Below are 27,928 nucleotides of genomic sequence, written 5' to 3'. Positions count from 1 at the left end.
TAAGGTTGTTAATTTAAAAAACCCAACTATGGTACTATCCATTTCAGTTGAAATGCAATTTTTAAACGTGAAGATCTTTTATATATTAAGGCTTTTCTAATGTTATCAGTACAATGCCATTTTTTATAAATAGCCCCAATTCTGAATTTACTTATTTCTAACTAATCTAGTTGTGTTTAAATATTGCAATAATCTATTAGAACAGGGGTTCTCAACCTTTTTCTTTCTGAGGCCCCCGTAACATACTATAAAAACTCCATGGCCCACCTGTGCCACAACTGTTTTTATGCATATCCAGTAGATTAAAAGCCAAGGCCAGCATTAGGGCATAGCAAGCAGGGCAATTGCCCGGGGTACCACACCACAGGGGCTTACATGAAGCTAAGTTGCTCAGGCTTCACCTTCAGCCCCAGGCAGTTTACTACCCCTGTTCTCTGGTTTATTTTCGCAGATCCCCTGAAACCTGCTCACAGACTCCCAGGGTGGCCCCGGACCTATGGTTGAGAACCAGTGTACTAGAAGTTTATGAATAGTTGGCATGTATTGTGCATGCATAGCACTTGCCAACAAGATACTAACAAACCTAAACTTTGACTTGCCTACATTTGTCTGATATGCAATATTTGTTTCAAACTTCAAGAAAAGGAGATTTTAAAAATAACTAAAACATTTAAGTCAGCAGTCTATATGCCTTTAGCATTTAATATTAAGCTGGTGTTTAGCTAATGAGTTAGATTTCTTAACTACATGTAGCTTTTCTAGTTTACTTCCTAATTAAAACATAACCTGTTCTTTCCATCTTCTTGCAATATGACAAGCCCTGATGTCCCCCTAGATCAGGGGTCTCAAACACATGGCTGGCAAGCTCCTCACAGCCCCCTCAACCCTCCTGCCATCCCCCAGCGTTTACGTAGAGTGGCTCTGGCCCGGCACACACTGGAGGCAGGATAGGCTCCCTGCCCCTGTGCTGCTCTGGGAAGGGGAATGAATGTGGGGGAAGAGAGGCATGGGGGTGTGTGTTGCTGTTGCTTCAGGCACCACCCCCAGCAGCTCCCATTGGCCGCAGTTTCCTGTTCCCGGCCAATGGGAGCTGGTGGGGGAGGTGCCTGAAGCAACAGCAACGTGTGCCTCTCTTCCCCCATGTTCTTTCCACTTCCCAGAGCAGTGAGCCTGCCCTGCCCCTGGTGCATGCTGTGCCAGAGCCCCGGGGGTCAGGGAGGAGGCAGAGCTGGAGTGGGGGTTTTGGGGAAGAGGGGCAGGGCCTTATGGAAGGGGTGCAGTGGGGGTGGGGCTGAGGTGTCAGTAATGCAGCCCTCAGGCCAGTGTACTAGTCCTCATGGTCATTTGAGTTTGAGACCCCTGCCCTGGACAGTAGCCTTTCTTTTGGGAACGCCATCTAAGGCTGTTTTCACTACCCCACAGTATGTTTTGTAGTGCTGAAAGAGATCAGGCATCAGAGGCCTATCTTTTCTTCATATTAGTGGGACATCAAGGCTTCATGTATTGCGAAGTGTGCTTGTAGCACTAGGCTTTAAACAGCTAGTTATATGGAGATATGCCTATCTCATAGAGCTGGAAGGGACCTTGAAAGGTCATCAAGTCCAGTCCCCTGCCTTCACAGCAGGACCAAGTACTGTCCCTGACAGATTTTTTTTGCCCCAGATCCCTAAATGGCCCCCTCAGGGATTGAACTCAGAACCATGGGTTTAGCAGGCCAATGCTCAAACCACTAAGCTGTAGTTGCTTGGGCTGTGCTCAAGGAAAGTTCTCTGATTTACAATGCTTTGTAGTAAACCCTTAAGCATGTATCTTTATAATGCAAATATGAGTAGACCATGTTAAAAAAATGTGTTTTCTGACATGGACTCTTTACACTGGGGAAGTGATGAATACTCTTCCTCATCCACATAAAAGCACTAGTGGATTATTAATTCTGCTATGTGCCCCAATATGGTTAAACATTCCTGTTCTCATTAAATATATTTGAATAGTGGCCTTTTGTAAGGAAGGAGTTCAGTACCTGAAAACTAAAAAGTCAGTCCAAAAAAACCAAACAGCCGTACGTCTGAAGAATGATTTTTGGGTGTCTTATGCTGCTGTGGCTGTAAGCCCCATTGCTTAACAGAAGAGCAGCATTGGTGCTACTACCTACATCAATATGTTGTGATATTTGAAAATGTTTTGGTGTATTGTAACTTCTTTTTTTCTTAAAATATAAAGACAATTATTTCTACAGCAGGCACATGCAGTTTCTTTTCCTCTTGTTTCTTTTGTATTTCAAAAACATGTTTGTGTCTTTCTTACAACTTAGGGTTACTTCAATCGCAGATAGATTGAATGTTGAATTTGCTCTGATTCACAAGGAAAGAAAGAAAGCTAATGAAGTGGACAGAATGGTCTTGGTTGGTGATGTGAAAGATAGGATAGCTATTCTTGTCGATGACATGGCTGACACATGTGGCACAGTGTGTCATGCAGCAGACAAGTAAGTATTGTTCCAAATTGACGGAGTACCCCACTATACAGTCCCCAGTCTGTTGCAAGTTGGCCAGATTGCTTGGTCCTTTGCCTCGCTGCTTCCATTTCAACTGGGTCTGGATAGTGTCTAGTTGTTAGATTTTTTTTCTCGGTCTGTAGGGCACACTCCTAGCCTCAGACCCCATGTCTGACTTCTTCCTTGGGACCTGGAGTGCCATCACCCTTGAAATCAGTGTGTGAGACTTACCAAGCTCCCTAGTTGCTTATACATGCTCCCTTAGAGCTCCCCCTATGCTGTGGTTTGAGTTTCCAGTTTGACCCCTTCAGAGACAACGTAGCAGAAAAGCAAGGAACATAGGCTTAGCAAAGAAATTTCTTAACCAGAGTGACTTTACATTTAAATACATGAGAATTATAGAACTTTGAAAATAGAAGTTCTGGAATACACTCTGCCCTAGTCTGATCTGGCCAGTTCTGGGAATCTAAAGTCTGTCGGCATTTCAGATTGGGCAGAGTCCTTCTGGCAAGTCACATTGGTGAGGATCAAACCTCCCCTGTACCCCTCCCCGCACGACAGCAACTTCACTCTTAAATAGAGCCTCATGGTGCTATCTGCTCCTGCCCCACGGGTAGTTGTTGCCTCTTCTTGTAGGCTCCTGTATAGAGAAACTGTTGTTCTGTGGTGGTAGGCCAGTACATGGGAAAGAGTCAGTGGCCCTAGGTTGCTTTGTTGTGGCTTTTAATGCTCTTCTGTGAGGTGTCAAACACTCTCCCTGAGCAGGACAGCAGTCTGGAATGCAGTAAAATAGTATATTCTTGGGCATGTCAAGGCTTGTGCAGTCACAATACCCAATACTTCCACGCATAGCATAAGTCAGCTCACGTGCGTAAAGTTATTTGTGCTTAAACATTTGCAGGATTGGGACCTCAGGCTGTAAATTCAGCAGAGCAGGGCAGCTTTTTTGTGTGTATTTATAGGACACCTAGCAAGACAGACCCCTCTTGGGTGGCCTTGTTATTACTATATGTATAAAATGGCGGGGTTTAAATTAGCTGTTACCACTTAAAGAGATCTTGGAGTCATTGTGGATAAATCTCTGAAAACATCCATTTAATGTTCAGAGGCAGTCAAAAAGGCTAACAGAACGTTGGGAATCTTTAAGAAAGGGATAGATAATCGGACAAAAAAAATATCATATTGCCTCCATATAAATCAGTGGTTCTCAAACTTTTGCATTAGTGAACCCTTTCACACAGTAAACCTCTGAATGTGCCCCTCTCCCTCAATTAAAAATACACTTCTACCCCAATATAACGCTGGCTTACCATGTTATAGGTGAAACCGCATTATATCGAACTTGCTTTGATCTGCTGGAGCGTGCAGTCCCTCTCCCCTCCCCTGAGCTCTGCTTTACCACGTTATATCAGAATTCGTGTTATATCGGGGTAGAGGTGTACATTATTTATAATTAACACTGTTACAAATACTAGAGGAGAAGCAGGATTTTGAGGGTGGAGGCTGATGGCTCACGACCTCCCATGTAATATCCTCACAACCCCCTCAGGGTAACGACCCCCAGTTTGAGAACCCCGATATAAATCCATGATATACCCACATCTTGAATACCATGTACATATCTGGTCACCCCATCTCAAAAAAGATGTATTGGAATTGGAAAAGGTACAGCAAAGGGCAAGAAAAATTATTAGGGGAATGGAACGGCTTCTGTATGAGGAGAGATTAATAAGACTGGGACTTTTTAGCTTAGAAAAGAGACAGCTAAGGGGGATATGATAGAGGTCTATAAAATCATGACTTGTATGGAGAAAGTAAATAAGGATGTGTTGTTTACTCCCTCTCATAAGACTAGAGGTCATCAAATGAAATTAATGGGCAGCAGGTTTAAAACACGCACAAGGAAGTATTTCTTCACACGATGCACAGTCAGCCTGTGGAACTCTTTGCCAGAGGATGTTGTGAAGACGAAGACTATAACCAGGTTGAAAAAAGAACTAGCTAAGTTGACGGAGCATAGGTCTATCAGTGGCTATTTGCCAGGATGGGCAGTGATGCAAAACCATACTCTCAAGTGTCCCTAGCCTCTGTTTGCCAGATGCTAGGAATGGGTGACAGGGTGATTACTGTTCTGTTCATTTCCTCTGAAGAATTGGCCGCTGCGCGAAGATAGGTTACTGAACTAGATAAACCATTGGTCTGACACAGTATGGCCGTTCTTGTGTTCTTATAATACAAATAATAAATGATAATGTGGTGTGAAAAGCACTTAGAAGAATTCTCAAAGAAAAATAGGAAAAATAATTTAGTTTTGTTTTAACTGTTAGAAATCCTGCTTCATCTAATGCAACAATTCTGGGAAGAGATCTCTGCTCTAGTTTAGAGTTACAGCTCAAAGAGGTGCTCTCCTTATATACATAGCTGCCATTCTTTTTAGGCTGAGTAAATCAGATGGAACTTTTAGAGTTTACAGATCTTTATTCATAATGGTCTTCAGAAAAATCTTGTGAATTTGAAAGAAGTAATGTGCAAAATCATAATTCTTTTCAATATGGTATGTAATGCAAAGGTTTATTCTGCATTTTTTAGCTCACTTTGGATACTCCGTGATATAAACAGCTAAAAACGAAGTTAATTTAACTTAAATTTAAATTTGAGAGGTCAGTACTGACTGAACAAATGGTTCTTATCCTAACTAAGCAGGTGGAAAGGGTTTTGTCTGGCTGAACCAGGTTTTCAGCTAGCTTTGTTTATTTTTAATTTGTTTAACTCTGTTTATTTAAAAATAGACAGAACTGTATTGCCTTCTCTAGAAAAAATGTGTGATGAATCAAGTTTGAACTCCTGTAACAAAGCGGCCTTTGGCAGGACGCTACTGAGAGTATCCATTCAGGACAAATTGCTTAGAGCAGGGCAGTCACAGCCCAAGGCTGGGGGTCCTTCACTACTAAGGCGCACCAAACCTGCGGGACTTTGGTTTTACCCCATTGGCTAACCAGAAGTCATATAAGCAATTCCTTCAGACACTCCATTCCCCAGTGTCACCATCAGCACCACTTCTTATGGGGGATGAATAGTTATGAAAACCAATACCCCAGGGGGGAAAAACGGTTCTCCTGATCCCAGAGGATGAAACCGCAGGCCCAGGTCAATATAGAAGTCAGATCTTACCCACAAATCATGCTGTTGCCAATCCGTTAGAATCTAAAATCTAAGGGTCTAGTCATTAAAAAAAAGAAATACAGATGCATTAAAATTGGTTAAATGGAATCAAATACACACAACAATTGCAAAATTCTTCGTTCAGGTTGTTTCAGACTTGATGGGATTACTGCTGATTTAAACCAATTAAGTCTCTGGAGTACAAACATCCCAGCTTGGATGTGTTATTCAGAGCTTCAGTTTTAAGCACAGTTCCTCCAGAGGTCAGAAACAGGAATGAAGACCAAATGGAGGGATTTCCAGAGCCTTTTATATCCTCTGCTATGTGGAAGGAAACCCCTTAGTTCTTACTGTGGAAAATCACAGCAGCAAGATGGAGTTTGGAGTCACATGGGCAAGTCCCATGTCCATGCATGACTCAGTTTGCAGGTGGCAGCCATTGCTCTCATGAACATTCCCAGGAAGGCTCCTCAAATGTAGATTGGAGTCTCCCCAGGTCCATTGTCAGTTACTCAGAATAGTCCTATCAAGAAACTCTTAAGTGCCAATTCTCAAGAAACTGACCAAATGCTTCACTGATGCTACTTAGAATCAAACACATTGAGATACAAGTACATAGCCAATATTTATAATGTCAAATACACACATACAGATAGCATAATCATACCCAGCAAATTACAACCTTTTTGTAGACCCCTTACTCAACCTCTTTGTACAAGATTTGGTGCAACTATAGGACTGTGGTTGCAACAATGATCTATATGGTCACAGTTCATGTCAATAACATCACAACTGCATAAGGAGCAGTTGGGAGGGGCCAGGCCAGTGGACTGCACTTCAGTATGTATTAGACAAATACCTGTCAAAGATGGTCCAGATAATACTTAGTCTTGCCATAAGTGCAGGGGACTGGATTAGATGGCCTCTCGAGGTCCCTTCCAGTCCTATGATTATGTTCTAATTAATTTACTGAAGCAAGAATCACTTAGCAAGATTATGGCTACTAATCTCAGATGTGGTGTTTGTCTCTAACAATGTAGATGAAGTGTAGAGGAGTCAGAGCCCTCTTTCCTCTTACTATCTCCCACTCATCAAACTTACAAAAATACCATCTGCAATTCCAAAAACTTGAATCAGGTAGCTAAATGGTTCTGTCTGATCCAGCTCTTCTTTGAGTAGCATCCCTAGGGTGTTCCACTCTGGTACACTAGTGCCCCCTGGGCCTTTGATCAGAGACTTCTAGCAGTGTCTGTTTGGCCTGTGCACCACCCTCAGTTCCTTCTCAACTGCCTTGGCTTGAGACGGAGGTCTGGCAGTTGTCCTGTTGAGCTTTCCTCAACTTTAGCTTCTGTTTTTATTAATAGTTAGTATGAGTTTCATTAGTTAGTAAGTAGTAATAGTATAGCTTCTTGTTAAAAAGGAAAATATATATAATTTTCTCTCATATTGTATTTAGTTAGTACTTCTGCTTTACTGGAAGGTTGAATGTTTGGCTGGCTTCAAATGTTTGTCATGCCTGGAGGAGATCCTGGTTGGTGACAGGCACTCCCACTGCATCGTTGCCTCGGGGAATTGCATGTTGCCCAGAAGTGTAAGTTTTGTTTGGCACTAAAGTCAAGAGCCAGAAAAAAACAGAAGGCTTCATCTCCAGGTCTCCCAAGAGGAAGACAAGACTTCTGTCAAAGGAATGTTCCCCTAGCACAATAGGTAGAGAATCTATCTCTAAAAGGCAAGGTCATCAGTATCTTCAGCTACTTTGGTGCCATTGGCGTTTCAATCATGTACCAGTGAGGTTAATGGTTCCTCTGTGACCCAGGGCATGGCTAGACTGAAAGATAGGAAAGCCTTGGACCTGGAGAGATCTTTGGTACCATTAACGAATTGAGGCACCAAAAAGAGCTTTCTCACTACCGAAGAAGTGTGGAGTTCTGACTGTGCTTCCCTCTGAGCACCCTGAGACTTATGGTACCGTCAGCGCCCTTGGCCACAATCACCTTGGTGCAGGCTGCAGGCTCTGTACCAATAGCACTCTTGGTACCACAGGAGTTCTGTTTTCCCCAGGACCTGGCTGTATCTGAGATGTCTGATTCTCTGCTCCTCAGTGTAAATGTGCTGTTGACACAGAGGACATGGAGATCGCCTAAAGTTCACTTGGTACTGATGGATCTCTCCTGATGCTTTACTGTTCCAGTCTGAGCTTGAGGAAGAGGATTCTGGTGCAGACCTTGCCTTGGAGTCTCAAGTGTCAATTCAGGATTCTCTCTTCGCTTCTATAGAGGCTCCTTTCTAGAAGCCTCTGGCAAAGCTGCAACTACTTGTGGCCCACAATTGCCACCAACACGTGGCTGGCATGAGCACCCCTGGATGCCGCCTCCTATGCCTTATGCGCCTCCTCGGCCATATTGGGACCCAGGGGAGGCCTATTGCTCATTCATTTGCCTGTCTTCCATCCCAGACTGCATCTAGATAATCAGGAGACACTGCTTTATCCCTTTATGGATGCTAAAAACTGTATGTCTTGTTTACTGTGTCCTCTCCTGTAGAGAGATGAGGCCTAATTATTGAACTTTTGATAGAGTAAAGAGAACCATAATGCATTAACAAGAGGAAGATCCTGACCTGCACAAATAGATGGCTTTGTTAGCTGATTGAGGAGTTCATAAAGCAATACTTTTATCCTGTGACTTTTTTTTTTCCTTTTCCATCCCCAAATCTGAAGCTTGGAAAGAAGTCTTATGTCCTTTCTTCATTGTTTCCAAACATAATTGAGTCACAGGGGACAATAAAGATATAGCCCGTATCCCAAGTAATCGCCACAGATGTTTTAAAATGTCCATTTCTAAATAGTTTATACATGCAGTTCAAGTAAGTTGGATCTCCAGCAATCTACTTGATTTGAACTTTTTCTTAAAAAAAAAAAAAAAAAAAGAAGTTTTGGAATTCAGATTGTAGACTAACCTTGGTTAAAGTGTAACTATTTTAGATCATCACAATAGCTACTGACACCCATTGACTTAGTTCATAATTATTCACTAGCAAGTGTAGTGTTGGGAGCTCACTGGGATATGTTTTTGGTCAGCCTTTCCTAATATCCATACTGTCAGAGTTCAGGGCAACTGCGCCTGCGTTTTCCCCTCAGTGGTCCAGCAAGGGCACCCACTTTAGGGTTCTGGCTCCAGCCATCACCTCTTGGGTAGAGACCCACATATCTCCCTCCCTCCTGACCATAGAATTTCCAAGCTGAGAGTCAGTTTACTACTAGATTATTTATTCCAATGTTCTTTTTTTGGTCTGCTGGTCTCCAGTATCCAGTTTGAACCATTGAAGAGACCATGAATGAGTAATCAGCTAGACAATGGATCTCTTCCCCAGGGTTAAGCTTCAAAGAGCTGATGACTGGAGGAATTATAGTAGCACCCCCATCCTCCTAAAGAAGTTACATATAATCTCATAACACAAAAAAAAAATTACATTTTTAATACACAGGATGTCAAAAGTGTTAAACTTAATAAGGTTTATCTGAGGGTATTGCTTTATTTGTTATGCATATAAGCTAGCAGATGCTCAAAACTGTACTACATGATTTTACAGGGGTTATTACCTTTATGTAGTCTATTGAAGGAATCAATATATAAACTAATCTTATACCAAGAAATTATCTGGTTTTGTTATATCCTAAGTAACACTTTGCAAACTTACCTGTTTTTCCCCATATTTTTTAGGTTAGTGTCTGCTGGAGCCACTAAAGTTTATGCTATTCTGACTCATGGGATCTTCTCTGGCCCTGCTATTTCTCGGATCAATAATGCTTCATTTGAGGCTGTTGTAGTAACTAACACAATCCCACAGGATGAGAAAATGAAAAATTGTCCCAAGATTCAGGTACTGTGTGTGTTTGGTGTAGCTTTTCATCTGCTTGATAAAATCTAGAATTCAGTTCTTGATGCTAGGATCTCATGCCACTGACATAAGATACTGTTCACAAATTCACTGGACAGTTGTCTTGTTTGTAGAACTTATTCCTAAATGACATTGAAGGATTCGACTGTCCCTTTAAAATTCTGTTGTGATATGTAGTGAGTTTTAAAAAGACTTCATATACGGCAGCTTCTCCTGAATACCTCTGATTTCAGGGGGTTGGGGCTGGGGGGTTTAACTGGTGGGTCAAACTAAGAAGTCCCCCTTTTTTTACTGACAATGTACATCATGTTATGTTTGCATATGAGAAATTAATATAATTATATTGAAGCCTTTTGATTTGATTTCCTGATGTCAAATCTGACATCAGGAATCATTACATTCAAAAACCAGTGGGAGAACACTTCAACCTCTCTAACCACTCAGTGACAGACTTGAAAGTGGCAATTTTGCAACAAAAAAACTTCAAAAACAGACTCTTGAACTTGAATTAATATGCAAATTAGATAAAATTAACTTAGATTTAAACAGAGACTGGGAATGGTTGGGTCATTACACAAATTGAATCTATTTCCCCATGTTAAGTTCTCCTCACACCATCTATGGATCATCTCGATTATCACTTCAAAGGTTGTTTTTTTTTCTCCTGCTGTTGATAGCTCGTCTCAATTGATTGGCCTCTTAGTTGGTGTGGGTACTTCCACTTTTTCATGTTCTCTATATGTATAAATATCTTCTGTCTGTGTTTCATTCTATGCATCCGAATAAGTGAGCTGTAGCCCATGAAAGGTTATGCTGAAATAAATTTGTTAGTCTCTAAGGTGCCACAAGTACTCCTGTTCTTTTTGCGGTTACAGACTAACACGGCTGCTACTCTGAAACCTGATTTGTTCCTTGTATTGATTGAGGTGTTAGTTTAAAAATAACTTTTTTTATGAAATACCAGACAGCTGAAGTTACATTATACCAAAAAAAGTTTGAATGAATCTCGGGACAACCTCACAAAAAGCCTGGTGTTCCCTTGGGAGTTTCTTCTGGAGAAAACAAAATTTTGTTGTTGTGATGGTTTTGTTGATTTATTTTAAAGCTGCTTCAGCTTGAGAGCACCAAAAGGCACATTACGTTCTGATATAATACAGTAGTCAATTGAATAAACTAAAGCCAATTTGGTATTAACAGAAACAAGACTTGTGGTAAAGATCTGTAGTTCTGTAAACTTACTTCAAGGAGACATTGCCATCTAGTGGATAAAATTGTTAAGAAACTTGATTGTATTCCTTGCTGTGTAGTTTTGGATTAATCTCTTAGTGCTCAGTTTATCAATTTTTAAAATAGATATAGTAAGCAGTCCTCAGAGGTGAGGTTTATCTAGTTAATGTTTGTAAAGCACTTTGAGTTCCTTAGAAGAAAGATGCTGTAAATTCTAATGGTCACTAGTGTTAGTGGTATAATTGTATTTTCTTGATTGCTTTTAGGTTATTGACATTTCCATGATTCTGGCTGAGGCAATCCGAAGAACACACAACGGCGAATCTGTGTCCTACCTGTTCAGCCATGTTCCACTATAACTGCAAGAGATTAGTGTTTTCCTGTTGGTTGTGTCCACCAGCACTGTCACCCTTTTTAAATAATGCGACTCAACAATGAGATGACTTTCTTAGTGAAAAGCTTCAGCTCTTGCATACTTAAAGATGTTTTTGTTTTCTAATAAATCTTTGTTTATTGTAAATGGGTAGTACAGCTCCATTTTGCAAAATCTCTTATGAATACGCTTAAGGATTTTGAAGGGGAGACTTCAATACTTACCTGTAGGAATAGTCACAGGTAACTTTTTGATTCTGTATTTGTCTATAGCAAGAAGGTCAATATCATTTCAAAACTTTTTGTATTTGTGGGGCTGCCAAAGGTAGCCCAATTTTAAAATATTTCATTTAGTTTATATTTAATAATTGGATGGGCAATGAGGTAGTTCTCCTGCTGTGTAATATTGAATCTTGTCTAGGCTGTTAACTAAACATTGGAATAAGGGATCAAATGTGTATTCTCTTAACAGTTAAATATTTTTTTACTTTGCAGAAATTCTGTGGTACCTTGATGCCCACCTACTTCATATACCTCATGATTAAAAATTGCTGTGCAAATTGACTTTTTGTGGGGTCAGCATAAGTGTAGATTGGAGATTAGTTGGTTGTGTTCTCTTCCTACTAAACTACTGCCTTAAATGTCTAATTTCTAAAGCTGGGACCACAGCCGTCACTTCTCTGCATATGGTAGTTAATAGAATTTGTACATTCAAAACGTTATGCTTCATTTAGAACTAAATGTCTCAATTATAGGCATCTTGTATCTATACATTAGTCTTTTAAGTAACCTACTAAAATTTGAACTTTATTTACATCTTCAGTTTTAACCATGAGTCTGTCACTTTATAGGTCTTTTCAAAAAAATTTGAGACTTCCATAACAAAGTTAAAGTGAACTAGTGACACAGTATTCAGTGTGCTACATTATGGAGTATATCAAATTCCAAAGTTCAAACAGTGATTGATTGTGTATGTGTGTAAAATTAGTTACCGTTTTTCCCCCTCTGGAAAGCTCATTGCACTGTGTCATTCTGTTCTGCTCTGTGTTGGTCAGCTGCAGTTTTCAGTTTTCCTGTTCATAGTTCAGTATCTGACATGTCAGCCATACATGTTAATACATCTGTTAACATGTAAATTCTAATAGTCACTAGTATTAGTGGTACAGTAAAATATTTCTTAAAGCTATCCTACCTCCTTACAGACAGTGGACCTTGACCATTCTGATAGGTGAGATCTTTATTGATGTGCAGCCAGCTGAGTGGTCTGGTTTCTCAACAGTTGCAGGTACTCCGTAACAAAGGAGCAAAAACCATTGTGAAAATAACAGTTTTGAGTTGAAATGTTGAGACCCTTACCCTTAAGTATTGGTTGTAAATTCCTTTAGTAATTGTGAGGGTTTATGACTAAATCAAAATCCTTACTCTTGGAGATTACAATTCCAAGTTCTGAAGGGACTTGGCGACCTAAAAGCATGGACAGCACTCAGACACAGCACACTAAAGGTGTTGAGGTTTCAGTTGAGCTAAGGTAAAATTCACACACACAGATCATGAGAGGATATCCAGGTTTCCACCTGATGTCGTTAATTACAATTTCATTTTCCATATCTTAGAAATGAGTCTCTTTTTTTTTTTTTTTTTAATTGTTGTGGGGATCCCCCCAAAAAACCCTGATTTCTGCCAATCTTACTATATTATGGTATGGTATAACTTTAAATATGCTTATTTTTCTGTGGCATTTTAGGCAGCCTAATGTTCTATTCCAGTGTCTGCCTAATATAATTCTAAAACTGCTTTAGTTTGGTATGCCAGCTCTTTCCAGGGATTTTTAAAAAATCCACTTGTACTGTTTTTATCAGTAAGGAGAGAAATAGTGGTGGTGAGCATATCCATGTCAATAATCCAAAGAAAATGCAATTCAGGTGTCTGTCTACTGAGAACTTCTAGCCCTGATTTAATTTTCAAATCTTGTAATATAACATGACAAGACGAATCTGCTGCCTACCTGCTGCAGAAGAGATTTTATATCGAATTATTTTACCTCTTGTAGTCTTAATTTTAGAGATGTCTAGCTTTATCACATTGCAGTTAAGTCTACCCCAAAACTATGGCTGATTAGCCATGATCATACCAAACTTTTTTAACTTACCTGTTCTTTTGCTAGTATATTTAGTACTATAGACCATATCTGTTGTCTTGCTCTGCAGTCAGGGCTCTGTTACAAATGAAATGTTCAACTTTGCCACTACCATGCTCACGTATTTTTAATAAATCTTAAAACTACTTGTGTTTTACAAGTTGTTTTCCTTTATTCTCTTGTTGCATTGGTTTATTGAGACCGCTTATTACAAGTATTGAGTTGAGGAGGCATGGGAAGCATAGCCTGTGGTATTCTTCCAAGCCCTGCTTACAAACTGTGCCCAGCCATCCCAGACACCAAAACAAGCTACCCTTCCATTAGTGCAGATCTTCGTAATAGGTTCATCTTCCTCCCTCTTCAAATGCTCTAACAAGCACTAAAATAGTTACAGTAATGTTTAAATTATTACTATTGGGCATCTGATTAAACCTATATGAACAGGGGCAGTTCTTGCTTCTCAGGTTATGCATTTTGAAGTTTTTCAGAAAAAATGATTCACTTGAAACAATTTAGGAGGATGGTCATGAGGGTCAGAGGAGGTGAAGTGGCTTTTGATGACCCTGTGAATATCCAGCTAGTCTTGGTAAAGTTATAAGCCACAGGAAGTGGCTTTATTATGTGTTCAGTAGATCTTGTTGTAAGCTTGCTCCTCTATTTTCTGATCATGTGAATTGTGCATGCTTCCTATCCCCAAGACACAGTCCCTATCATTTTGAGTCAGCCATACAGACCAAATGAACCCCTCCTCCCATCAAAATACCAAATACCATTTGGCATAAAGAAAGAAAGAACTAGGTTGCAAGCTAGTAAATCCAGAGTTTAGTTTTGGCTGCTTCTGATTGAAATGCATGACATGAATAGCACCAACCTTATTATTGAGCAATTCTAACTCTACCAAATCAGTGTATGTGCAACATGCCCAGACGTTTGATGGCATCAGGTGGATAGCTGGTAGCCCACCATCGAAATAAGTCAGTGAGCACTCATCAAGGATATGAAACACAGTCTGAAGTTGACCACAGCTGCATTGCAGGTCATTAGAAAAATCACATTTTAAAGAGATTGGTTTCCCTATCCTGTTTGAAATTGGTTCAGAGATGACCACGGTTGCCTTGGCATATCAAAACCCAGTGGACAGATGGTTGAGTCAATGACAGGAAAGTCATTTAAGAACAATTGTTATTGACCACTCATTGCAACAAGCAGATTCCACCGTCATGTGCTGTGGTGGTGTAAAATGCATCTAGAAGACACGCCAACTGGTGGGTGGTTGAAGAGCTCTGCATACAAATACAGGTTGCTGTTCTTACATTTTTTGGCAAACAGCATGTCAGAGATCCTCCCACAGGGGCTGAGCAGGGACCTCCTTCCCCCGGGCTGCCCCAGGTGCTGGGCAGGGGCCACAGCAGGTGTGTGGCACAGGGGAAGTGTGCTGTGCTCCAGCTACTCACCTGTGCAAGGTAGGGGTGCTGGCTGGAGGGTGTGGGGTGCAGCAGGGTAGGAGCAGCAGTGGGAGTTGGGGGTGGAGCACTCACTGCCCATCCCTGACGCTGCTGTTGCCACTGCCCATGATGCTGACATTGTGGGAGGTGTAAAGGGAGACTCTGGCATGGGTGACAACTGGACTTCAAGTGTCTGGACAGCATTTCTGACTGGACCTTTTGGTCAAAAAGGACACCTGGCAACCTGACACCCACCCCTGCCCTCTCTCACACCTGGGGACCGACTAACCAAGCCCTCCCTGCCTGGTGCTTTCTGCCCTCTTAGCCCTGCTGGCTCGCTGGGACAGGCCCACATCCGCTACCTCATGTTGCATCTTCCAAGCCTGAGGTCATCACCTGCTCCTACTGATCAGCCGCCACATCGGGCAGCCACCAGAAAACAGGATTGGGAGTGGGACCCTGCTGGCTGACAACTGGCACACAGTAGGGGCTGTGCTTATGGATTTGGCAGTAGGCGTCCCCTGGCACCACATGCTGCATCTTCCTGTCACCACCTTGTGCACCCATCCCCACTGTCAACCCCCATCCCTCACCATTGGTGGGCGAGTGGCTAGCAAGCAAGGATCCAGCCAGCAGAAGGACCTGTTGGTACTGAAATCAGGGGGAGGCAGAAAATACGGGACAATATGCCTGTATTTAAGCCATGTGCCAGATGCTGGATTTTTTGCTAAATACATTGACTGTTCCATTAGCTAGGGTGACTAGACATCCTAGTCTATGTGGTGTAGTGTTACAATTGTACATGACAGAACTTGTAATCTTAAACAATCCTCCAATAGGAACTACTATACAAAACCACCCTGTGTTTTAAAGTATTTTAATAAAAATTACACAACATGCATGTTTGAAAACACCATAATTAAGATTTACGTGGAATGTTAAGTTTTGTGTATGCTTTATGCCAGTGTCTTCGATTTACATGATCATGTACTCCCCCCTCCCCCCCCCCAGGGCCCCTGCTTTTCAGTGCTTAGGTTGCAGACCTGAAAAACCATTATTTCTGCATTCTTGTGGTAAAGACTCTGGTTTTTTTCCTACTTTGAATATGTACATGAAGTTACAGTAAAAACAAATCACATAAACCAATACCACAAACAAAATATCCATCTATTCAAAGGCCCGTAGGGACCATTGTGATTATCTCATCTGACCTTCTGTATAGCACAAACCATAGAACTTCTCCAAAATATTTCCAGAGCATATCATGTAGAAAAACACCCAATCTTGATTTAAAAATGGTCAATGGTAGATTTTCCATCCCACATTGTACAGTTCATCCCTTGGGTGGGGAAAATGTTATGTAAACAAGCAGGCCTGGGAGCGTGTGTGGGGAAGACCAACACACTGTAGCTCAGCTGGAGCAAGTCAGAAGCAGATTCCAGAATCAAGGGCCCTTTACTGAAAAAGCCCTGCCCCCTGACAGACTAATCTAGTGACTGCCAGCTTGAGTGCCCCAACTGTCTGAGCAAAGCACAAGTGGTCTTTAAGACAGCACTCATAATAAAAGGCTTTATAGAGCAAAACCAAAACTTTTTGAATTATGGCTAGAAAGCAGTGCTATTGTTGAAGAACATACATGATATGGTCAACTTAAGGTGTACTAAATAAATAACATGCATTCACTAATTATTTACTCATCTTCAAGCATTGGCCAAGTACAGCCAAACTTTCCTGCAGATTGGATTTTTGCAGTAGTATGGATAAGAGGGGGCTGATGAAGCATTCTTGGTGGCTGATGGAAAAGGACTTGCCTCTGCAATTCATGTTCATTTCTGGCTCAACAGCTCAAATGTGATGACCTTTTTAGACTTGTTACAAGGGCCACCTATTTCTAGGCTTTTTCTAGATGTGGGTTGACTGAGGAGGAGATTGAGAAGGATAACTGAGACAGGCTTCGAAAGATGTAGGAAATTCTGATCCATCTGGTTCACTTATGGACCTGATATGGGACCCTTATATAAAAACAACCTTAATAAAATATGTGCAATATGCTTAGCACCTGGGATCGATGCTATAAATAAAATGTAGTAAGATCCACATCTGAAACAAGAGGTTGCACCCTCCTTACACGCAGGGTGCAGGGGAAATTTTTCTCCTAGGCTTCCCAGATATCAACTGAGTCCTGGTCTACACTGCAAGTTTAGGTCAAATTTAGAAGCATTAGATCGATTTAACCCTGCACTCGTCCACATGACGAAACCATTTTTGTCAACTTAAAGGGCTCTTAAAATTGATTTCTATAATCCTCCCTGACAAGGGGATTAGTGCTGAAATTGACATTGCCAGGTCCAATTTGAGGTAGTGTGGATGCAATTCTACAGTACTGGCCTCCGGGAGTTATCCCAGAGTGCTTCTTGTGACTGCTCTGGACAGCGCTCTCAACTCAGATGCACTGGCCAGGTAGACAGAAAAAGCCCCACGAACTTTTGAATTTCATTTCCTGTTTGGCCAGCATGGCGAGCTGGTCTCTGCACGGTCACCTGGGCTGCTCACCATTTGCAAAAGAACTCCAGCGTGGACCAAACAGGAGGTACTGGATCTGACTGCTGTATGGAGAGATGAATCTGTGCTATAAGAACTCTGTTCCAAAAGATTAAATGCCAAAATATTTGAAAAAAAATCTCCAAGGGCATGAAGGTCAGAGGCTATAACAGGGACCTGCAGCAGTGCTGCTTGAAACTTAAGGAGCTCAGGCAAGCCTACCAAAGAGGCAAATGACTGCTCCGGATCAGACCCCCAGACATGCCTCTTCTATTATGAGCTGCATGCAGTTCTAAGGGGTGCCCCACCACTACCCCCCCCCTGTTTGGGGGGGAGTCTCACGCAACAGTGATGAGGATTTTGGGGACGAGGAAGATGGGGAGGAAGTGGGTAGCACACAGCAGGCAAGCGGAGAAAGAGTCCTCCACCATAGCCAGGAACTGTTTATCACCTTGGAGACCATACCCTCCCAACCCTCCTAAGGTGGGCTCTTGGACCTTGAAGGCAGAGAAGGTGCTTTTGGTGAGTGTACCTTTTGTAAATATAATATATGGTCTAGAAGCAAGAGTGTTTAATGATTAATTTGCCCTGAAGACTTGGGATGCATTTGCAGCCAGTACAGCTACTAGAATGCATTCAGGCAACATCTGTTCTTTATCTCTGTGTATCCTCAGAAGAGTGATAATATTCATGGGCACCTGGTTGAAATAGGAGAATTTTATTAAGGGGACATTCAGAGGCAAAATATGACCTTGTGCTGAAAGAACATGTGCTATGTAATGTTAACAGCTTGGTTCACCAGGAAAGAATCTACCCATTGTTCTTTAAAAATGTCTTTTTAAATACTACTCTCCTTTTTTTTTTCCTCCCACAGCTGCAAATGTTTCAATGCTCTCCCTGTCATCTCCATCCCAGAGGCTAGTGCAGATAAGAAGGCGAAAAAAACGCACTCGTGATGAAATGTTCTCTGAGCTCATGCAGTCCTGCCACACTGAAAGAGCTCAGCAAAATGAGTGGAGGCAGACAATGTCAGAGTCCGGGAAAGCATAAAATGAACTCTAGGACAGGTGGCAGGAGCAAGATGATAGGTGGTGGCAGCGTTATGAGAGGAAGCAGGATGCAATGCTGAGGCTACTGGAAGTTCAAACTGATATGCTCTGACGTATGGTTGAGCTGCAGGAAAGGCAGCAGGAGCACAAACCACTACTGTAGCCCCTGTGTAACTGACCGCCCTCATCTCCACATTCCATATCCTCCTCACCCAAGATGCCCAAGAACGCCGGATGGGAGACGGGGAGAGATGGACATTTGGGCACCCAGCAACTGCCAAAAGACTGCCTCACCCTCCATATCCTCCTCCACCCAAGACTGCCCAAGCAACAGAAGGCTGGCATTCAATAAGTTTTGAAGTGCAGTGTGGCCTTGTCCTTCCCTCCTCCCCAACCCCTCCTGGGCTACCTTGGCAGTTATCCCCCTATTTGTATGACCAATTAATAAAGAATGCATGAATTTTAAACAGCAATGACTTTATTGCCTCTGCAAGCGGTGATCGAAGGGGGGAGGTCTCGGTTTGCTTACAGGGAAGTAGAGTGAACCAATGGGGGCTGGGGGGTTCATCAAGGAGAAACAAACAGAACTTTCACACCATAGCCTGGCCAGTCATTAAACTAGTTTTCAAAGCTTCTCTGATGTGCACCACACCCTCTTATACTCTTCTAACTGCCCTGGTGTCTGGCTCAGGGCTGCCCAGAGGCTCAGGGGGGACAAGTGGGGCAATTTGCCTCAGGCCCCAGGCGCCGCAGGGGCCCCCACGAGAATGGCTGAGGCTCGCCTCCACCCTTCCCTCAGTGCGTCCTGGACAGCGTTGTAGCCGCATGGCTGGGGGGGAGGGGGCTTGAGCTCAGATCCACCTGGTAAGGGGGCGGGGCTGAGAGCTCTGAGCGGGGAGAAGCTCAGGCCCGCCCCCCGAGCCACACTGCAGCGCTGTTCAGCGCCACTTCTAGACGCACACGCTGAGGCGCCGGGGGTGGGGGTGGGGTTGGATAAGGGGCAGGGAGCGTAAGCGCAATGAAAACTTAACCCTCAATGTGCAGTTTACAAGATGATGATGATGCCGATGATGACGACTCAGCTTCATTCTATGCAGTGGCAGACTATCCTCTGTAGTTGCCTCTATCTTAATTAGAAAATAAAATAGCTGTGGTTCTTCATGAAAAAGTCATGAGACAGAGAAATTCTTGTAATTTATGCAGATCACTTATTTGCCACTGCATAACTCATCAGAATTAGTAATGTAATTACAGTGTTTTGGTTGTAATTGGTATTCCAATTAGCTTTGTTTAGAGCTAGCCATTCATAGGAGGCCATGATATGTAAACTTGAAAATTAAGTGTAAAATTTCTGAAGGATAGGTGATCAAAGACATCTACGTTTATAGAATCATAGAAATGTAGGGCTGGAAGGGACCTTGAGAAGTCAAGTCCAGCCCCCTACTCTGAGACGTGTAAAGGGAGTCCCGGGGACAGGGAGGGGGGTTGGATTAGGGGCGTTTCGGGGGGGGGTAGTCAGGGGACAAGGAGCAGGATGGGTCAGGGATTCTAAAAAAATTCTCATTTCATTTGAAATGTTTAGCAGGGTTTTTATTTGTTTGTTTGTTTTTGTTTTTCTGCTTCTTGGTGAAACAAGAACCAAAAAAGCCTCCAAGGTTTTCAATTTGTTGTTACCCCTCTACCCCGCCTCCTTTTTCTCCCTCTTTACCTTTTTCTCTCCCCGCCCCCAGGAGGGAAAAGGAGGCGAGGAGAAAGAAAGCCCAAGAAAGGAAAAGCTCAATGAAAACCATTTTTAAAGACTTTAATTTAAGTGGAAAACAAAAGTTGAATGAAACAACATTTTTCTACACATTTTTTCTTAAATGTTGTTTTGATTGAACAAAAAAATCACCCAGCTTTAGTTGTAACCGCACAGGCTTCTGTATGCTCCTTATGCCTAGCCTGAACGGCCCACTGGCCTGAGTTCAGTCTCATAGGGGGCACCTGCTAAATATGGCTTGCTTACCTTAACCCTCAGCTTCTCACCCAGCCTCTGTCCCAGTGCCTAGATATCTGGCTGAAACTGTTTCTTTTGCTGGATGGCATGAGCACATTTCTCCTTCTGACCTATAACTGAGTCACTCCTTGGGCAAAGAAGAAAAATAGTGTATTTCTGCTCTTCAGATTAACCACAAGATATTTCTACATTATTTTAGCCAAGTATGTGCTTGGCCTGCCTGCTAAGGCTCAGTCATGTGCAGGTCGGTGAAATAGTGGGTGAAAAACTGGTTGGACAAGAGTAATCAAGGAATGGTTATCAATGATACACTTTCAAAGTGGGGAAATGTGTCCAGCAGCTCCCACAGGGGTCCAGTATTATTCAATATTTTCATAAATCAATTGGATAATGGAGTCGAAAGTTCAGCTAGGCAATTTGCAGAAGACACCAGGCTGGGAGGGGTTGAAAGCACTTTGGAGGACAGGGTTAGAATTTGAAATGCCCTTGATAAATTGGAGTATTGGTCTGAAATCAGCAGATGAAATTCAATAAAAACAAGTGCAAAGTACTACACTTAGGAATGAAAAATCAAATGCATAACTACAAAATGGGGAATAACTAGCTAGGCAATAGTACTGCTGGAAAAGGATCTGGGGATTATAGTGAATCACAAAGTGAATGTGTCAACAGTATGATGCAGCTACAAAAGAGACTAATATCATACTAGATTATGACGTATGTTGCAACCTTATGCAGTATCTCTGGGGATACATACTGTATTAAGCTTATGAATGGTTTGCGTATCACTGTGGGCCAGTGACTGTATGCAACTCAGGGTAATGGAGGCGAGTGAGGGGGAATGATACCACAGTTCCTCCAGGAACTAAAAGCAGTGAATGGTGATTTAAGGTGAATCACTCAGGTTGTAAAGACCTCCGGAGAGGTACCATGCCTGGGGATGCTTGCATAAACTGGCTCAAACTAGGTTTTCCAGAGACCAACTGACTAAGAAAGGATGTTTGGCATAAAAAGTCTACATTTAAACTGACTCAGGGCCTTCTTTTGATTCAGCAAGCAGACAAGTCCTTCTGACCAAAAACGCAACCCTTCCAGAAGGGTTGGAAGGACTTTGGCTTACTAGGGCCCCCGTCAGTGACATCTGATAAGCTTTTAGAGAGTGTCATAAACATACAGTTAAGGGTTAATTCCTCTTTTGCCTGTAAAGGGTTAAGAAGATCACATAACCTAGCTAACACCTGACCAACAGGACCAATAAGGAGACAAGATACTTTCAAATCTGGGAGGAAGGAAAGTCTTTGTCTGTCTGTTGTTGTGCATGCTTTTGCCAGAGAAGATCAAGGAGGCAAGCCATCTAACTCCATTAAAATTCAAAAGTGTTGGATTTTTTTAAGCAGAATTTTTTTACTGTTTCTTTAAACAATTAAACACAGCAAGCAACAAGTATTTGGCCACACACTTCTGAAACCCCAAATCATGTTCAAGTTTTGGCAAACTTATTTCAGCTTTTCAATTAAAAAAAACCACAACAAATTTTGAAGGAAAGCAGACATTGTCTGTGATTTTTTCTGCTTTTTAAAAACTCTTAGTTTTTGATCCAAAAAAAGTTTTGACAGAAAATATTTGGCCAACCTTTTTAATGAGCTTTAGTGCCTTTTAGCACTAGCTGATGCTGAGAACCAGTGATACCTTGTAAAGGTGACTTGAGAAGACATTTTCTTAAAACTGGGTTTGTGGTGAGATGTGGAAGGTTTTTAAATGTTTATTTTTCCCAAGGCCACCTTGGGGTGGGGGGCAAGTGGGGCAATTTTTCCCGGACCCCATGGGGGCCCCCATGAGAATACAGTATTCTATAGTATTGCAACTTTTTTTTATGGAAGGGGCCCCCAAAATTGCTTTGCCCCAGGCCCCCTGAATCCTCTGGGCAGCCCTAGTCTGGCTGCGCGCAATCAGCAGTCAGGCAATTTACCTCAACCTCCCACCCCACTATAAACGTCTCCCCCTTACTCTCATAGATATTGTGGAGCACACAGCAAGCAGTAATAACAATGGGAATATTGGTTTCACTGAGGTCTAAGCTATTCAGTAAACTGCTCCAGCATGCTTTTAAACATCCAAATGCACATTCTACCACCATTCTGTACTTGCTCAGCCTATAGTTGAACAACTCCTGACTACTGTCCAGGGTACCTGTGTATGGCTTCATGAGTCATGGCATTAAGGGATAGATTGGGTCCCCAAGGATAACTATAGGCATTTCAACATCCCCAACAGTTATTTCTGGTTTGGAAAGTAAGTCCCTTCCTGTAGCTGTTCAGACAAACTAGAGTTCCTGAAGATGTGAGCGCCGTGTGCCTTTCCCAGCCATCTCACGTTGATGTTGATGAAACATCTCTTGTGATCCACCAGTGCTTGCAGCATCATTGAAACATACCCCTTTATGTACTGGATCCCAAGATAGGGATATGCGTTCCATCTATCACCACACCACAGTTAGGGAATCCGATTGCAGCAAAGCCATCCACTATGACCTGCACATTTCCCAGAGTCATTACCCTTGAAAGCAGAAACTCAGTGATTGCACTGGCTACTTGGATCACAGCAGCCTCCACAGTAGATTTTCCCAGTTCAAATTGATTCCTGAGTGACTGGTAGCTGTCTGGCATTGCAAGCTTCCAGAGGGCTATCGCCACTCACTTGTGAACTGTGAGGACTACTCTCATCTTGGTATTCTTGCGCTTCCGGGGCCCAGAATTGGCATTCCATGACATGAGCCTACCCCATTGCCACCTTTGAGAAAAGTCTGTCCACATCCTCATCACTCTCGTCACCGTGCTGCTGTCGCCTCCTGGCCTGCTTTTGCAGGTTCTGGTTCTGCACATACTTCAGGATAATGTGTGAGGTGTTTACAATGCCTATCACTGCCACAGTAATCTGAGCAAGCTCCATGCTTGCCGTGGTATGGTGTCTGCAGGAGAGCAGAGTTTCAGAGGAAGCGGTGGATGACGAAATAGATATTTATAGAGAGAAGCCAGGAGAATAGATATTTATAGAGAACAGCAAGCAGACCTGTGAGGTGGATTCATGAGAGCAGGAAAGCAGAGTTGCAGCGGAAAGGGGAACCCATGACAGCCAACATAGAGAAATTCATTATCGATTCAGACAAGAGCAGGAGAGCAGAGTTGCAGCAGAAGCAGTGGATGACAATGGTCATATAGAGGACCTGTGAAGTGGATTCATGGCATCAGGAGAGCAGATGGCAGCAGAAGAGGTGGTTGGATGGCTAGTTTTGCCGACCTATTGCACCATTTGCTGCCAGCAGCACTAGGACACAACAGAGGTGGTATCCCTTAGCTGAGCTGAGCGGGCTGCATGCTTGCTGTGATATGGTGAGATAAGCACAGGAGAATAGAGTTGCAGTGGATACCACGAGAATAGATATTTATTCAGAATGACGAGAGGACCTGAGAGGTGGATTCATGGCACCAGGAGAGCAGAGTGGCAGCGGAAGCGTTTGTTCGATGACGACGGTTAGCAGTCCTATTACACAGTCTGCTGAAAGCAGTATGGCACCCGCATGGAAAAAAGGTGTGAAATGATTGTCTGCCATTGCTTTCACGGTGGGAGAGGTGACCGATGACATATACTCAAAACCACTGTGACAATGTTTTTGCCCCATCAGGCATTGGGAGCTCAACCCAGAATTCCAATGGGCGGTGGAGACTGCAGGAACTGTGGGATAGTTACCCACAGGGCAGCGCTCTGAAAGTTGACACTAGTCACAGTACTGTGGATGCACTCCACCGATTTAATGCACTTAGTGAAGACACACATAAATGACTGTATAAAATTGCTTCTTAAAAAATTGACTTCTATAAATTCAACCTAATTTTGTAATGTAGACATACCCTTACAGCAATAGCAGATGGGAATGCCTCTTCAGCCAAGGAAGTAATGTTCCTTTGCTATTCCTTCAGCTTTCCTTCCCCCCAGACAACCAGTAATACCTGTCTCCTACCTATGTTGCACTTAAATAGACCTCGTTCAAACCCCAGTCAAGTCTAGACAATAGGAAAGCCAGCTCTAGTAAACAGACAAAGATCTGCCATTGTCTAAATCTGTATTGTGAGAGTGCCTCTCTGCATTTTAATGGGACAGTGGAACAGGGATTCTGTAGGTCACTTTTTATTTGTCATATTCCAGTGCAAACAGATTTTTTTTGGCATGTACTTAGACAAATTTATGATTTAGGAAACAGGTATCAATTGCACAACACAAAACCAAGTGGGTTAAGTTCTTATTGCCATGGGCCTCAAATAGCTGAATTTGGACCATCAATCTTTTTTATTTATAGTGCAATATTATTTAATTCTGGTTTGCAGAAGCAAGCACTGAATTAATTATGTAGCTCAGTTTGTGTTCTACCCAGCTGTAAGTGAGGCTTCCGTAGTCTGAGCAGGCCTGCTGTGTTTCCTCTTTTGTGTACTGTCTTGAGTATTTTTAGTTCTTACCACCACAATTCTGTAACTGTTATCAGCCAGGATCCTACAGTTCCACAGTTATCTGCCGTGATCATTTGTTGTTGTTTTTTCTCCATTTTCCTATCCATTTCTTTTTGGGGTTCACATTGTGCATCTGTCTATTTTGGTGTAAAGCTCTATTGTACTGTATATTCATCAAAAAATGAGTAAGATTTTTTTCTAAGAATTTGGTTACCACCTGTTAAATCACCTGGTAGGTATCATACTTTGAAGATTGTACTCAATGTGACATTACTACAGTAAATGGCTAAGTAATAGCATGATGAAATCAGAAATCCAGGTTGAGGGCGAACCCCTGGTCTCCAGTCCAACAGATGCAAGTGGCTTTGTAAATGGGCAGCCCTGAAACAACTTCCAGTTGCTCAGATTCATCAGCTAGTCTGTGACTCGTGTCACAGCAGTTAATGCTGCATAAACCGTTTAGGTCTCAGGCCTCCTGTGGACTGGTCAGAAGTCATTTGTTTGTTTGTTGTGTGGAAATATGTTTTCTGTGTTTCCTTTCTTGGTTGTGCCAACTTCCATGGAGGGAAAAGATATCCTCACTGTACAATGGGGGTACTTTTCTACTGAGCAACTTTCACCTTCACAATAGAGAAGGGAGAATTGGCCAGACGTAGGGGAAAATGCTTACTTTTATGATTAGTGCTATGGATTCTTTGTCAACACAGAGCAGTCGGGACGTTAGGGTTTATCTCCTCTCTTCACACGACACATTGCATGGAATTTAATTTGTCTACCTCAGATGGCTGAAAGGTTGTGTTGCTCTTGGGTGATTGAAACTGTGATTCCTAGAAGTGCTAGCAGCCTTATTTTCAAAGATTCTGCGCATGCCCAATTCCTATTTAATATAATGATTCAGGGCCTCTGAGAAGCATGCCATAGGTCTGAAGTTTCAGACCACTGAGCTATCTTGTATGCTCGCTCTCTCTTTCTAAAGGGCAATATCATTCTCTATGTTGTGTGAGGTTTGAAACATTTCTCACCTGGAGGGGTGGGGGGGACTTTTTGTTTCACTAATGTGCCTTTCCAGTCACCAGGCAGTTTCAGTTTACAGTGAATTGAAACTTAAATGCTACACGGTGGGTAACTGCCAAATTCAATTTAGAAAAAAAAACAGAAATAAAATCAGCATAATTATGGTTTCCAAAAGGAAACTTGTTTATACAATAGTTAAAACTAGTGCATTGGTGGCTATGCACTCAAGGGGATGGTTTCAAAGGGAGCATCTCTGAAAGTCATTGAGCGTTGGGTGCTTAGCCAACATTTATGCCTTTGAAAAGCTCCCCTAACTCAATAGGTGGCACACAGCTGTTTTTAAACAAGCATGTAACTCTTCAGAGGTGGTTAACACTGTGACACTGACAGACTAGATGCCAGCCGTTGCCAAAGCTTTAGGACTCAGCTGAGCACTGACAAATTCATTGATGGAAACTGGTCTCATTTTCCTGTGCGATAATATGGTTAAAATGGGTATTGGACTTATAATAATGTGTTTAGACTTTATGAAATGCTTGCAAGATGCTGCATGTATTAATCTCACTTATAATATCTTTATCACATGCTATAAGGTAATATTTAAGGGGTTGGGTTTTTTTGTTTTGTAACTGTAAAAATGTTTGCTCTGAAACTGTGAACCCAGTCCGGAGGATTATCTTCTGCCCACCAAGAAGGCTTGTCAAAACTAAATGGGCCATTGTGAGATATCACAATACAAAGACTGTTAATTGCTCCCTTACACCCATGAAGATGCTATGGGCAAAAGGGCTCATCCTTTGAATTCTGGAAGAAGGAACTAATAGCTAGTGAAAAATGTTTACTTCTTTTGCTGTTTGGATTGTCACAGGACCAGACCTACAAAACAGAAGCAGAGATCTCCAGAGTCAACCTGGGTTAGTCTCAAAAGTTATTCAGAGCAGACAGATTACTACAACAGTCACCTTTTGAAGCCATAGACTGTAACTTTTTTGTATCTATAGCTTGCCTGATTTAGGCTTGTAATAACCCTCTCATTTCTTTCCTTAGTTAATAAATCCTTAGATAGTTTACTATAGGATTGACTACAAGTGTTCTCTTTGGTGTGAAATATAAGGTACAAATTGACCTAGTGTAAAAGACAGATCCTTTGGGACCTCTGGTCCTTTGGGACTGGGAGTAACCTGAGTGTTTTGTGATCTTTGGTGTATAGCAACCATCTGTCACTAAATCCACCTTGCCTGGGTGGCAAGATAGAGTGGAATGCCCAAATGATAGAGTGGAATGCCCAAGTGACTCAATGTTAAGGCTGTTATAATGCTTTAGGAGTTCACACTTATTACTGGATTGGTGAAATCTAATTACAGAACTGTGAAATCCAGACCTATGTCACCATTGCCTTTCAACTTAGGGTGCCTTGCACTGCCTTACTGTTGTAGCTCCAAGCTTGCACCACTCACAAACACTTTACCAGCGTGCAGGTCACTACCAGATGTGTGTGTTTAACTGCAGCCTGCTAGTCACACCCTGGCTCTCACCAGCCTTGATTATACTGCAGAGTGACCCAACAAACCCCTGTTCTGGATTGTCCCCCAGAAATGTGAGTCCTATACTGCCCAACCCGCTTTTGGACAGTCCAAATATATTAAGTCTGTTATTCCTTTAAGGGAATAATATACACACAGCTTGCCACTCTAAAAGGAGTTACTCAGACACTTGAATGTAAACAAGTTTATTAACTACAAAGAGAGAGATTTTAAGTAAGAAATTGTTACTAAATAAAGAGAAAATGTTTTCTAGTGCCCAGTTTAACAAAGTACACTGCTACCTCGATATAACACTACCCAACACGAATTTGGATATAATGCGATAAAGCAGTGCTCTGGGGGGGCGGGGCTGCACACTGGTGGATCGAAGCAAGTTCAGTATAACACTGTTTCACCTATAACGTGGTAAAATTTTTTTGGCTCCCAAGGACAGTGTTATATCGAGGTAGAGGTGTATATTCAATTTAAAGCGAAGTTTCTCACTGTATGCTTCCAACAGCATTACTGAGCAAACTCTTCAGGTCAGGACCTCTCCCCCAGAGTAC

The 27,928-nt window shown here is 42.3% G+C and overlaps 1 protein-coding gene across 2 annotated transcripts in view; it reads left to right on the top strand.

The window, feature by feature from the left end:
- The window catches only part of PRPS2 (phosphoribosyl pyrophosphate synthetase 2), a 40,722-nt gene extending 27,275 nt beyond the window's left edge, over positions 1-13,447 (top strand). Inside the window, exons 5-7 of one of the 2 annotated variants that reach the window (XM_050964543.1) lie at positions 2,312-2,485; positions 9,379-9,538; positions 11,050-13,447. In XM_050964543.1, coding sequence (XP_050820500.1) covers positions 2,312-2,485; positions 9,379-9,538; positions 11,050-11,142 — 427 coding nt within the window. In that variant the 3' untranslated portion in view covers positions 11,143-13,447. The remainder of the gene's footprint in view (positions 1-2,311; positions 2,486-9,378; positions 9,539-11,049) is intronic. The other variant, XM_050964551.1, reaches the window with a different exon arrangement.
- Positions 13,448-27,928: the final 14,481 nt, after the last annotated feature.

This window comes from Gopherus flavomarginatus, chromosome 1 (genome assembly GCF_025201925.1).
Source record: "Gopherus flavomarginatus isolate rGopFla2 chromosome 1, rGopFla2.mat.asm, whole genome shotgun sequence".
Taxonomy (NCBI): domain Eukaryota; kingdom Metazoa; phylum Chordata; order Testudines; family Testudinidae; genus Gopherus; species Gopherus flavomarginatus.
Note: the sequence above shows the minus strand (reverse complement) of the source record. Positions and strands in the feature narration are given on the sequence as shown.